This window comes from Leptopilina boulardi, unplaced genomic scaffold, assembly GCF_019393585.1.
Source record: "Leptopilina boulardi isolate dan_hultmark-lab unplaced genomic scaffold, ZJU_Lbou_2.1 LbouV2_216, whole genome shotgun sequence".
NCBI classification, from domain to species: domain Eukaryota; kingdom Metazoa; phylum Arthropoda; class Insecta; order Hymenoptera; family Figitidae; genus Leptopilina; species Leptopilina boulardi.
In genome coordinates this window covers 2,390,697-2,404,008 of record NW_026137770.1, presented here as the reverse complement: position 1 = coordinate 2,404,008, position 13,312 = coordinate 2,390,697, and the positions used below count along the sequence as shown (strand labels likewise).

The 13,312-nt window shown below is 28.4% G+C and overlaps 1 protein-coding gene and 1 long non-coding RNA gene across 2 annotated transcripts; one reads left to right on the top strand and one right to left on the bottom strand.

Moving 5' to 3' along the window:
* Window positions 1-13,142, top strand: LOC127279457 (NADH dehydrogenase [ubiquinone] flavoprotein 1, mitochondrial). Its single transcript, XM_051301811.1, has 6 exons — window positions 1-149; window positions 329-396; window positions 11,230-11,898; window positions 12,064-12,296; window positions 12,447-12,650; window positions 12,845-13,142. Exons 1-6 carry the CDS (start codon window positions 101-103, stop codon window positions 13,029-13,031), a joined length of 1,410 nt encoding a protein of 469 aa, XP_051157768.1. The 5' UTR covers window positions 1-100; the 3' UTR covers window positions 13,032-13,142.
* On the bottom strand, window positions 102-932 carry LOC127279463 (uncharacterized). Its single transcript, XR_007842641.1, has 2 exons — window positions 447-932; window positions 102-184 (listed from the first exon to the last, which is right to left on the bottom strand). It is a non-coding gene; the product is annotated as an uncharacterized LOC127279463 (long non-coding RNA).
* Window positions 13,143-13,312: the final 170 nt, after the last annotated feature.

The window sequence follows — 13,312 nt, the reverse complement described above, 5'->3', positions numbered from 1 at the left end:
GTATATATATAATTGTCAAATTATATACATTTTGATTGCAACGTTTTTTGTAATAATTTGACGTCACCGCGCAGTGAGCGGTGTGGAGTTATAGAGAAAAATGGCAGGAGCGATAAGTCGTTATTTTCAAGTTCCAAAGAGACAATTAGGTGAGTTACAACTTTCTTTTATTTACACAAACCCTCTGGAACATATGGCAAAACAGTATTAATTTTTAATTGTTTCAATTTTTACTGTATTGTCAATAAAAAGTGAGACTTGAAAACATTCACCATTTTTGACAAAACAAGGTTATGTAATTGAAAAAGTGAATTTTATTGTTAAAAAGGACTCCTTGGACCTTATTTAAATGGTCAACAAACAAGAACACTTGCTGATTCTGCTCCAGAAGGAAAGGTAAATATTTTTCTTTATAAAAAGGTATTTATAGTAATTGTTTTTCTTACACAATTGTCTGCTGTCGTGTTTTGCGTATATATATATTTATTGCTTTTTTTCATTATTTAATATTTGGTGAACTGTTATTGCTTTTATTTCTAATTTTCTTTTATCAGAAAATACATGATGTTTTAAATTTCGATTATTTAGAGATTTATAAGGTTTTGTGTTTTTTTTTTTTTTTGACATATATCAGCTCCGTGAAGTTGGCACTGCCAATATAAGGAAAATAGATTTTGTTGTATGGAATCGTTTGGTGGTCGTTTGGTGGTGTTTGGTATCCAAGTTTGGAGGTTTGGTAGTCAAAATTAAGAAAGTTACAACGATTATAAATTTTCAGTGCTAACTTCACGGCTGCACTGCACATTTATATATTTTTCGAAAATTCCTTTTGACATCGTTTGGTGGTCGTTTGGTGGTGTTTGGTAGTCAACTTTTGAGGTTTGGTAGTTGAAATTATAAGAGATAATCAATTTCTAAACATTTTTTCTTGGATGCGCATAAGGGTGCGCATAGCCGTATGGCGCAAAGATTCAAATTTTAATTTACTACTTTACATTTTTTTCTACAATTTAACTTTTAAAATTATTTAGTGGACAGTATTTTACAAGATTTTTTGCAAATTTTATGTAGATATGATAAGAGATTGTGAAATTAAGAAAATAATGAAACATTAAATTAAATAGATACTCTCGCTGGCTAGCATCGAGCTGTGGGAGTACCTTAACATAAGCCCACTCGGTTATCTGGCGCATAAATTCAAATCAGTATGTTTTACTTTTGAATTCTTTTCTTATAATTTCATTTGTAAATTTATAAATAAGTATTTTAGAATATTTTCTGCAAATACAAATACATTTGATAATACTCAATAAAAAAACTACACGCCTCCACTGTACATTTATTTCTTCTTCAAAACTCTTCTTTTAGCATCGTGATTGATGAGCGTTTGGTGGTGTTAATTAGTAGTCAACTTCTAAGTTTTAGTTTCGTTAAATTTATAAAAAATATAAACAATTGCTAAGTCTTTTTTTAAAGAGAGTAAAAGTAAATGAACCGAAATTTAAATATAGCATTATACAGGGTATCCAGCAGTCAGGTTAATGAAGGAAAATTCACAGAATTTTTTTAATATTGTCTAAAGATAAAAATTTATGCATTTTTTTACACATTCCATTTAATTAAAACTTCAATTAATCCAAATTGCAATAAAATAAAATTCAATTATTCCTAATTTTAAGTAAAAAAAAAATTTAGGATTGGTGTACACTTTTTCTAAAACATTTTCTAGTTTTCTTTCTAGTAAATTTGAATTTCAAGTTAGGACAAATATTATTAATTGCTTTTTCATACAAATTAAACTCTGCCAAAATAATTGCATCACAAGAAATTATTATTATTAATTAAAAACATAACATAAATTTTTAGCATAATACTAATTTTCAAAAAAATTTCTGTTAAACAAATTTATTTTACATATTTTTAAAAAACATATTTTTTAAAAAAATTTTTATAAAAATAATACATTTTAACAACCAAATCTTATTAGAAAAAAGGATTAGGAAATATTTTTTTAGAAAAAGTGACCACCTACTAAAATTGAATTATTATGAACATATTAATCTATTAAAAATTCAATAATTCTAGAATTTTAATCAATGAAAAAATCAATTATTATTATAAATTTCAATCAATTAAAAATTTCAAAAATTCGTTTTAAATCATTTTGGAAATTTTATTTATGAGTTAAACTTATTTTCAAAATTTTGTTGATTTCAAAAATTGAGAAATTAAAAATTTTTTAAATTATTTTAAGTATTTATAACTGAATTATTTTTCACGAATTGAGCTTAAATGAGTTTTTTAAAAATATATAAACTCGTAAGTTTTGATGATTTTAACTTCAAAATTTTACTGAAAACCTGAATTAAAATAATTCTTTAATTAAAACTTCAAAGAATGTTAAGAAATAGAAACTTCACACTTTTTTAAACATAAAAATAATGATAATTTTTCAGACTATTATTTTTTAAATTTATTCATTAATAGTATTGTACAAAACGTTAATTAAATTCTATGTATATGCATTTAAACTATAAATAATAAAAATAACACAAAAATACTTTTTTGAGTGTTTGATAGTCACATTTTTCATAAATTGCTATTAAACACTCTGTTTATTCATCTCATAATAGGTATATAAACATGATTGTTTGAGCATAAACTTTTCTATAAAATAAATTTTTCAAATATTAAAAATGACAGATATTAATTTTTAATGCTTACATAACTCTTAACATTTAAGTACATAAAAATAATATATATGTACATTTTGGTATTATATTTACAAGTTGTAATAATGAGGCATACATTCTTTTTACTTGCAAATGTATATGGCACATATAAATTTGAGATATAGAAATATAACTTACATCTTTTACAATATACAGTTTTTGTTTTCTTTAAAAGTAGAAAAAACAATTAAAACGACACTTTGATTGTTAAAATACTGATAATTACTCGGCACAGTTTGGTATCAACTTTTACTAAAAACTATAATAAAAAAAATAACTATTTTTTAATTTTCACTATTGCTAATATATGCTTAGCTTAGTTTGATGCACACTAGTAATACTAATAAGTCGTAAATTTTTTTTACTATTTCAGATGAGTGAAATTTCTAAATATATATAGGTACATAAATTTCAGATATCAATGTATAACTTACAACTTTTACAATATAATTTTTGTTTTACTTAAAAGTAGAAAAATCAATTAATACTATACATTTTGAATTATTGTTAAAATACTGATAATTTGCTCGGCACAGTTTGCTATCAACTTTCACTAAGAACTATAATAATAAGAACAACAATTAAAAGTATCTTTTTAATTGGCAATACTGCTAATATGCTCAGCACAGTTAATTCATTAACTGTTACTCAATTCTATAATATTATTAAAGTCTTTAAAGATTTTAAGATTAGAGCTTCTAAACGAAATAGGAAGTTAGTTTTAATCAAAATAAATCAATTCTTTTCTAACAGTTGTTTCCTTTTAACTTTCTAAATCTCAGAACAATGTTTATTGCTCATTTATTCGGATATAAATAATCCCTCCTGGTTGAATTTGTTTATCGTTTGATGAAGTCACTTTTGAACCGAGATCATCATATATTTCCCATTTTTTCATTTTCGTCGTGCAGAGAGCTGTATAATGATCCGTTCCATTAAAAAGAATAATGCCAGTCAGCCTATAAGTAAACGTATATAATATTAATTAATGTGATTTTAAAGATAATATAACTATTAAATAATGATGTAAAAGTTTAAATAATGGTTGCTTTTCTAAAAATGAGTAAATTACTTTAATACTAACCGAAACTTTGAACCATATAAAGTAATATATCGAGGAAGCTCAGAAGCTTTGCAAGTTTGTGGTGTTGCTTTTCCATCTAGCTTCCTTACGTCACCATCTATGAAAATGTGTGCATTTAGATTCAGAGATTTGAAGGGCTTTTGTCCACATTTACAGTTTTCAAGAGGAACGTTTCCCCATGTGTCAGTCAGGGCCTCTTGAAGAGCTTTAAATCCATTTTTTGCGATTATTTTTGGATTTAAATAAAAATAAGGCACTTCCTCCATTTCAGAATTTCCACACTTGCAATTTATCATTCGATACGCACTCGGTTCATCTTTCATAATGAACTCCCACATGTCTGCTACATTTGAAAACACATTGATACTTTTCAACATTTTTGGAGATTCGATTTCTGTATCACTTTTGTTGTTGCGTTTTTCAAAATCTACCAATATTAAGCATCTTGCATTGTATACATTAATAGCCTTAGAAATATCTGCTCCAGATTTAAGAAGCATGTGAACAAATTGGCAACTGCTATTATTTGAATTTTCAGTATGCATAGAATATTCGAGAACCTCCATTACGCTTGTTAACAATATTTGCATAATGGCGTCAAATTGGCAGGTATTTTTCAAGAAGTAGCGTCGATCGTCAATTATTAACGGTTTTGTAAATCGTGATCCGTTTATGAGAAGCCAATGTTTTGATGAAGTAGTGAACTGCTTATTAAAAGCAGAAGCAATATCATGATGGGAGTGAATTTCGGGAAATTTGCGAAAGTACTTTGAAGGCTTTCTTTCTGTGGTTTCAAGTGGACGTTTCTTTTTCTCTTCATCTTTTTTTAAAACCTTATTAACTTTACTATTATTTTCTGACGAGCAGAAAACCAAGAAATCATCATGTTTCCCTTTATTTCTCCAGTTTTCGAATTCATGTAAATCATCTGTGTTCCAATTGCATTCAGCATTTAAATTTTGTGTTGTTGACGCTTTAACAAAAGATTCATTATTTAATAATATTGAAGATGAATTGTCATTGCTGTCAACCACATTGTTCACATTGGAAGTATTAAAAATCTTACTGCCGTTCATAATTGGAGACTGTGGAACATGTTCATCAAAAGATAGAAGAGTATTTGAAATTGAAGATTGTTGGTTTTCATTGTTTTCTTGTTTTTCATTTTGCTGATATTTGTAGAGAATCTGACGAGGATTAGTTACTGTGTTCTTTGGTAACATAAGTACTTGAGTTATTTTAGCGGAAGCTAACACACTTTGCCCCTTTAATGCTTCATAATGAATTTTAAACAGCTTATCCACTCTTAAAGGACCATGAACATGTTTCAGAATGTTGTTTTTCAACTGGTTAAAATCCCCTTCAACATAACAAGATGAAGGTCTGATGTAATTTGAATCAAAACTGTTTTTCATCACGGCTGTCCATAATGGGAATTCTTTACTCATATTACAAAGGTGATTGAAGAAACCTGGAAGGTAATATGGGTTCGGCATACTGTACACAGTTTTCTTATTTTTTTCGGCTTCAAGCTTAATGGCATTTATCCAGGTTTTAATACATTCTGCTGATTCCGGTTCCTCATTTAAAAATAGATCCTGTTTATTTGGATTTAATCCACTGACAGAAAGCTTTTCAATTAATAATTTAAACTCGGGACTGTCTTCCTTTGGAATAAGGTCAATTGCATCATGTGTTGCACATCCAATAAAATCGAGCAGTTTTATTCTTGCATCTTCTGCCGGTGAAGGATCAGTACTATTCAGCATTTGTCCACCATATTGATGTACGGAAATTCTTAAGGTTAATAAAAGAATTTCGCGAAATTTTTCCAATTCGTCGCACGATATCATTAATGCCACACAACGTATTAGGAAATCTTTGACTGCCTGAGTTCTGGAAGCAAAGTACTTCTGCTTACAAAAAATTGCCACGAGATGGGCCACGTCAATTCTTATAAAGCTTATATCATTCATGATTTTATCATTTTGTTTTTGTAAAACGTAAAAACAATCTTGAATGTATTCTTTGATTGATAAGTGATTAAACGATCGACTTATTGCGCCCAATAGTGCTCTCGAATAATCACATACCACTTCTTTAGGTTTTATATCAACCGACGTTAACCATTCATTCAAGAAAAAAAGGATCTTATTTGTGGTTTGAGAAGCTGACAATAATTGACCTACAGACAGTGTGACACCTAAAAAATTGATCACTATTTCATATAGAAAAATGTGGGGCGATTTAATGTTCTCGGCTATTTGTAATGGAAGTGCAAGACTTCCTGTGCTGTCGATGCACACAGTTATATAATATTTAAAAAGGCGACAATATTCCTTATACACGAAAACCTGCTCCGGCAAGAAATAAATCAGAAAAAATTTATCATTCCCAATTTCATGAATTGTTCCAGCATATTGAGGACTGTATTTTAATTTGGTTAAAATTTTTTGTACATCGTTTCCATCCTTTGCATCTACTCCTAATTTCTTGTCATTAGTCTCTTGAATTAATTTTCGGATGACATCATTTTTATACAAAACAGGAGCTTCAACATCGCCTAAATTTTGAATTTTTTTAGCTAACTTTCTCCTGTAATTTGAGGCTCCTTCTGTGATGACTTCTTTTCCGATGTCCTGGCGTTTTTTGTTTCGCAACTGCCTTTTCATTTCTTCGTGAGAATTTTGTCGTGTATCTTTGCAATTCACTTTCATCCAAACGTCGCTTCCAGGAATTGGTTTTTCTTCAATGAAACCAAGAAATTCGTTATTGCATTCTTTACTTTTGCAGCGGCCTTGAATTTTCACGTAAATTTTTTCTGGGTTCTCTGATACTTTGCAGTAACGAAAAGTGAAAGCGCAAGGAATTCTGAATTCTTTCCAAAATTCGTCGGCAACAATGTCCGTCCATACACCTGGTGTAAGTACTAAAAATTCCTTTCCATTATAAATTTTGCAGACTGGCTTCATTTTTTCCCAAAGTTCATTTATTAGGCACATATTAAATATTTCACTGTCTTTTGTTTTAAATAATTCACTAAAAGAATTATTTATTTCATCACTGTCTACACCATCATCTGCGTCATCATCGTCATCATCGTCATCAGAGTAAAAATTAATAAGTTCTTGACTTTCACATTCAACATTTGATGATGTCTTCGAAGGTTCTTTTATTCCTAGCTTCTTAAAGACCTCAGTCTTTAAACTTCTTCTATTTTCTCGTAGATTTGTATATACGTTATGAGCACTCCAATTTCGGTTTAATAACTGACTTACTTTTTGATAAAACTCATGTGTATATGGAGGCAACGAACCATCTTTTAAATCTTCACTGAGTTCACAAATGGCAGTCAGAGCCTCTTCGACTGAGACTTTTGCTGCTCGTGGCATCTATAATTTAAAATGTACAATATTATTTATAATATAAAGAATAAAGAGATATTTTCATATATTCCTCAAAAATAATAAATTTTAATTGACAATATTTCAAAATTAAGAACATCAATTTTCTATTTAACTAAATTTATTTAAATCTATTTTCTATTGTTCTATTTATTTAAATATTCATTTCCTACAATGCTTATATTTAATTAAATTTACATTTAAAATGAATTTCTATTTATTTCTATTTTACTTAACTTTTATTTCAAAGAAGGAGATTTTGAAAAGTTGAAAGTAAATTGTTATTTGACCAAACGTTATTTCTTTGTGATTTAAATAAATAGATCGAAAATTCACTTGATTGAACTTTCATTTTTTAAAAGAACATTTAACAGAAACTTTTTGTCATTATTAGCATTTTATTAAATGACTATTCATTAAAAAAAAGAAATCGTACAAATAATAGAAATTAATAAAACGGAGAGTAATCATTGCTAAAAATTTATCTTAGTCAAAATTCTACTAAACGGTATTCTACATAGCATTAGGAATACCTTTTGACAAATTCCAATAGATAAAATTGCAAATTTGTAAATATTAGTCTTAATAAACTAATTAAATAATATTAAAATGTTTAATTGTCAAAGTTCTTGCTTCTTTGATAGATCAAATATAATGTTAACCTCTGTGTTTACTTTCAATTCTCTTTCCGAAACTAGAATTAAAACTATTTTAGAGTTTTGGAAATAAAATCGAAAAATGCATTAGTTCTTAAAATCATTCAAATTATTAACATGATCATAGTTTCACGTACATGATCAAAAAGCATAAGAGCATATGTGCGTTCCACGGTGAAAGGGACCTTAGCTTCTTAAAATTTTAGGTTATGTTTTGGTAGTTTTCACTATATTAAGAATCTACTTTTTATTATTTAACATCAAAAGTACTTTTTACTGAAAATATTGCGCATATAATAAAGAATTAAATATTAATAGTTTGTACCGAAAACTAGTGACTATTATTTATTTTTACTGCAAATTTTAGTTTTGTTAAAAACAGCTAAGGTCCCTTTCATCAAGGAACGTCACATATATAGGTTCGTGGACATGAAGAGGAATATATATATAAACAGTAGTTCATAAAGTTATATTTACAGTATCACTGGAATTTCAACGCTTTGAAATTATCTCATATCTGCTATGTATAATATTAATAAATTAAAGTCAAAAGTATAAATGCTATATACTTACTTTATAAGCCACAATAGGCCAAAAATGGGAGGCCAACTAAGTCTTCGATGTGTCAAAGCAGTGAATATAAACAATGAATAACAATAATCAATTACAATAAATAGCATCAATCAACAATAACAATAATTTAGCGTCTTTTGATAGCAAAAGGGATTCCCGAAAAAGTGATCTATTAAGGTGTAACCACATAGTCACATACAGGGTTGGCCAATTACGAACACAATTTCTGCCATGAAAAGCCCAGGACTGGGACGTAATGTTCCTCAAGTAATTTAGGGCACCATTTTCATGTTTCGACGTTTTGTCGATTTGACTTAGGGTGCGGTCACAGCTCAAAAGCAAGCAAATGAAATATCTTACATTTAATTTAATGTTTTATTATTTTCTTAATTTCACAATCTCTTATCATATCTACATACAATTTGCAAAAAATCTTATAACATACTGTCCACTACATAATTTTAAAAGTTAAATTGTACGGGTGCATGATTTCTCCCCAAAACCCAAAACATCGAATATCTAATGAATCGAATACCAAAAAGTTGAATAGCCAAAACCGCGAAAACTTAAATTATCGAATGTTTATTTAATCGAAAAACTAAAATTTCGAATATTTATTTAATCGAAACGCCAAAAGTTCGAATATTTATTTGATCGAAAAAACAAAAGTTCTAATGTTTATTAACAAAAATCTAAACAGTCGATTGTTTAATTAATCGAAAACGTAAAACTTCGAATGTTTATTTAATCGAAAAACTAAAAGTTCGAATGTTTATTTAGTCGAAAAACTGAAAGTTAGAATGTTTATTTAATCGAAAACCTGAAAGTTCGAATGTTTATTTAACGAAAAACTAAAAGTTCGAATTTTTATTTAATCGAATAACTAAAAACTCGAATGTTTATTTAATCGAGAAAGTAAAAGTTCGAATAGTTATTTAATCGAAACCTAAAAGTTCGAATAGTTATTTAATCGAAAACCTAAAAGTTCGAATGTTTATTTAATCGAATAACTAAAGATTCGAATGTTTATTCAATCGGAAAACTAAAAGTTAGAATGATTATTTAATCGAAATACTAAATATTAGAATTTCTATTTCATCGAATCCCAACTGTAAAAATGCTCAAAAGATAGAATTTTTCTTGGCATGTAACTTCACTTTCTATGTTGTTTGAATTGTTCCAATTGGACAAGTTTATAGGGTTTTTTACTTTAGCGCCAAATTTCAAAACATTTTCAAAATTAGTTTTTTTCTAATTAGAATTAAAATCGGGTGCATAATTACAATTTTATAGAAATTAGTAATTAATTATTTTAAGTATTTTATTTAAGTTTTTGGAAAAGAAATTTTTCAAGTCATTAGTTGCAAATTTAAAATATAATTTAATCAGGGTTGCTACAAAAATTTGATTTTATTTTTACCTGACCTTTCCCAAATTTGCAGGCAGATTTTTAATTAAGAATACTAAAAATGATTATTTAAACAAAAAAATTTATGCAGTACATTTATTTTCGAATATCTTGACTTGTGAAATTATCTGAAACATTAATAGTTTTTCATTAATCTTATACTTCTATAAAATTATTTTCAACATTTCAATTCAATTGTTTTCTAGAATTTTTAACTAAAATTCTTCTCAATATAAATTATTTTTAATAATTTTTAAGAAAAATTCTTGAAAATTCTATCTTTTGAGTATTCTTACAGTTGGGGATTCGATGAAATAGAAATTCTAATATTTAGTATTTCGATTAAATAAACATTCGAACTTTTGGGTTTTCGATTAAACAACTATTCGAACTTTTAGGTTTCGATTAAATAACTATTCGAACTTTTACTTTCTCGATTAAATAAACATTCGAGTTTTTAGTTATTCGATTAAATAAGAATTCGAACTTTTAGTTTTTCGTTAAATAAACATTCGAACTTTCAGGTTTTCGATTAAATAAACATTCTAACTTTCAGTTTTTCGACTAAATAAACATTCGAACTTTTAGTTTTTCGATTACATAAACATTCGAACTTTTACGTTTTCGATTAATTAAACAATCGACTGTTTAGATTTTCGTTAATAAACATTATATTTATTTATTTATTTATTATTAACGTTAATAAACAAATATTCGAACTTTTGGCGTTTCGATTAAATAAATATTCGAAATTTTAGTTTTTCGATTAAGTAAACATTCGATAATTTAAGTTTTCGCGGTTTTGGCTATTCGACTTTTTGGTATTCGATTCATTAGATATTCGATGTTTTGGGCTTTGGGGAGAAATCATGCACCCGAAATTGTAGGAAAAAATGTAAAAGTAGTAAATTAAAATTTGAATCTTTGCGCCATACGGCTATGCGCACCCTTATGCGCATCCAAGAAAAAATGTTTAGAAATTGATTATCTCTTATAATTTCAACTACCAAACCTCAAAAGTTGACTACCAAACACCACCAAACGACCACCAAACGATGTCAAAAGGAATTTTCGAAAAATATATAAATGTGCAGTGCAGCCGTGAAGTTAGCACTGAAAATTTATAATCGTTGTAACTTTCTTAATTTTGACTACCAAACCTCCAAACTTGGATACCAAACACCACCAAACGACCACCAAACGATTCCATACAACAAAATCTATTTTCCTTATATTGGCAGTGCCAACTTCACGGAGCTATATATCCATTTTTAGTCATATATGTTTAATTTTGATTACTTTTCATCTATTTTGAAAAAAATTCAAATTATTTTAAATTTAAAATATTTATGTTATTTTGTACTTTTTTCAGAAATTCGGAAGTCCTTTAGCAGATCAGGATCGAATCTTTACAAATTTATATGGAAGACATGATTGGAGATTGAAAGGTGCCCTTAAACGTGGTGATTGGTATAAAACAAAGGAAATTTTGGATAAAGGATCCGATTGGATTATCAATGAAGTAAAAGTATCGGGTCTTCGAGGACGTGGAGGAGCTGGTTTCCCATCGGGAATGAAATGGTCCTTTATGAATAAACCATCTGATGGACGACCAAAATATTTGGTAATCAATGGTGATGAGGGAGAGCCAGGAACTTGTAAGGATCGAGAAATTCTACGTCACGATCCACATAAACTTGTCGAGGGTTGTTTAATTGCAGGACGTGCAATGGGAGCGTGTGCCGCTTATATTTATATTAGAGGAGAATTTTACAATGAATCATCCAATGTACAAGTTGCGATTGCCGAAGCTTATCAAGCGGGCTTGATTGGTAAGAATGCTTGTGGTTCTGGTTATGATTTCGATATTTTCGTTCAACGCGGTGCGGGAGCTTATATTTGTGGCGAGGAAACTGCGCTCATTGAATCGATTGAGGGAAAACAGGGAAAACCAAGATTGAAGCCTCCATTTCCAGCTGATGTTGGACTATTTGGATGTCCAACTACTGTCACTAATGTTGAAACTGTTGCTGTGGCTCCTGTGAGTTTTTTATTTTGTTCGATTAATTTTTTCAAATTATTTTCACTGTCTTAACTGTAAATCAATTTCTTAGAAAAAGAAAAATTTTATAATTATTTTCTAATTTTTTGATTGAATATAAATAGAAAATCTAAAGTTAATTAGCAATGTTAAATTGGATTCTAGACAATTTGTCGACGAGGTGGTTCATGGTTTGCGTCATTTGGTCGACCTCGTAATAGCGGAACAAAACTATACAATATTTCCGGTCATGTAAACAATCCTTGCACTGTTGAAGAAGAAATGTCAATTCCTTTAAAGGAATTGATTGAAAGGCACGCAGGTGGAGTAATCGGTGGTTGGGATAATCTTCTAGGTGTCATTCCCGGAGGTTCTTCGACGCCTGTTATTCCCAAAAGGTAAAACAATAATAAAGAACTAATTAAAACTAATATTTTAAAGTAGACAATGAAATTAGAGGATTTTTATTTTCTTTTTTAAAAGTAGAAAAAAAGCCACTTTAAGAAATGAAATTCAAAAAGCAATATTAACATTCTAATTGTTTTCAGTGTGTGTGACACAGTTTTGTTGGATTTTGATGACCTCGTCAGAGTGCAGAGTTCTTTTGGTACAGCTGCCTTAATTGTCATGAATAAACAAACTGATATAATTAAAGCAATTGCTCGTCTCATTAGTTTTTATAAACACGAGTCCTGTGGACAATGTACACCATGTCGCGAAGGAATTAGCTGGATGTATAAAATCATGAAAAGGTATTTCAATTATTTAATGCAAAACAATTACTCTTCTTGGTTGATAATTTTTTTTTCTTTAAATTTTTATAATTATTTCTTAATTTCTTTGCAGTAGAGTATTTATTATGTTTAAGAAAATTTTGAAACACAATTGTTTTGACGAGGAGAAAATTGCTTCTTTTTTTTAAATATAGTAAAATAATTGTTCGTAGATTTATCGATGGAAATGCTGAAGTACACGAAATCGATATGTTGTGGGAATTAACAAAACAAATAGAATTGCACACAATTTGTGCGTTGGCTGATGGTGCTGCTTGGCCTGTTCAAGGTCTCATCAGGCATTTTAGACCGGAAATCGAAGAACGAATGAAGAAAAATAAGAGTGCAGCATCTGTTTAAGAAGGTTGATTAAGTAGAATAAATAATAATCATTATTAATTAAAAATTACAAAAGCATCTAGAGAACTGTATTTATTTTCAGTGTATATAGAGGAGCCTAGTTAAATTTTTCGATTGATTTGATTTTTTACACCCCTAATGAATGAATTCATTAATGAAATAATTAGAATTTTTAGTTTTGTTTTCTACACTTTCGGACTTTCAACTTTTTTTTATATATATAAATATTCCAAGATCCGAAAATTATATGAATATCAATTTTTGTAAAGTGTACAGTAAAA

Excerpts from the sequence above, each read along its gene's own strand:
- LOC127279457 (XM_051301811.1), top strand. The coding sequence starts at position 101 with ATGGCAGGAGCGATAAGTCGTTATTTTCAAGTTCCAAAGAGACAATTA. Across the intron at positions 150-328 it reads AGTTCCAAAGAGACAATTAG|GACTCCTTGGACCTTATTTA; the intron begins GTGAGTTACAAC and ends ATTGTTAAAAAG. Across the intron at positions 11,899-12,063 it reads AAACTGTTGCTGTGGCTCCT|ACAATTTGTCGACGAGGTGG; the intron begins GTGAGTTTTTTA and ends ATTGGATTCTAG.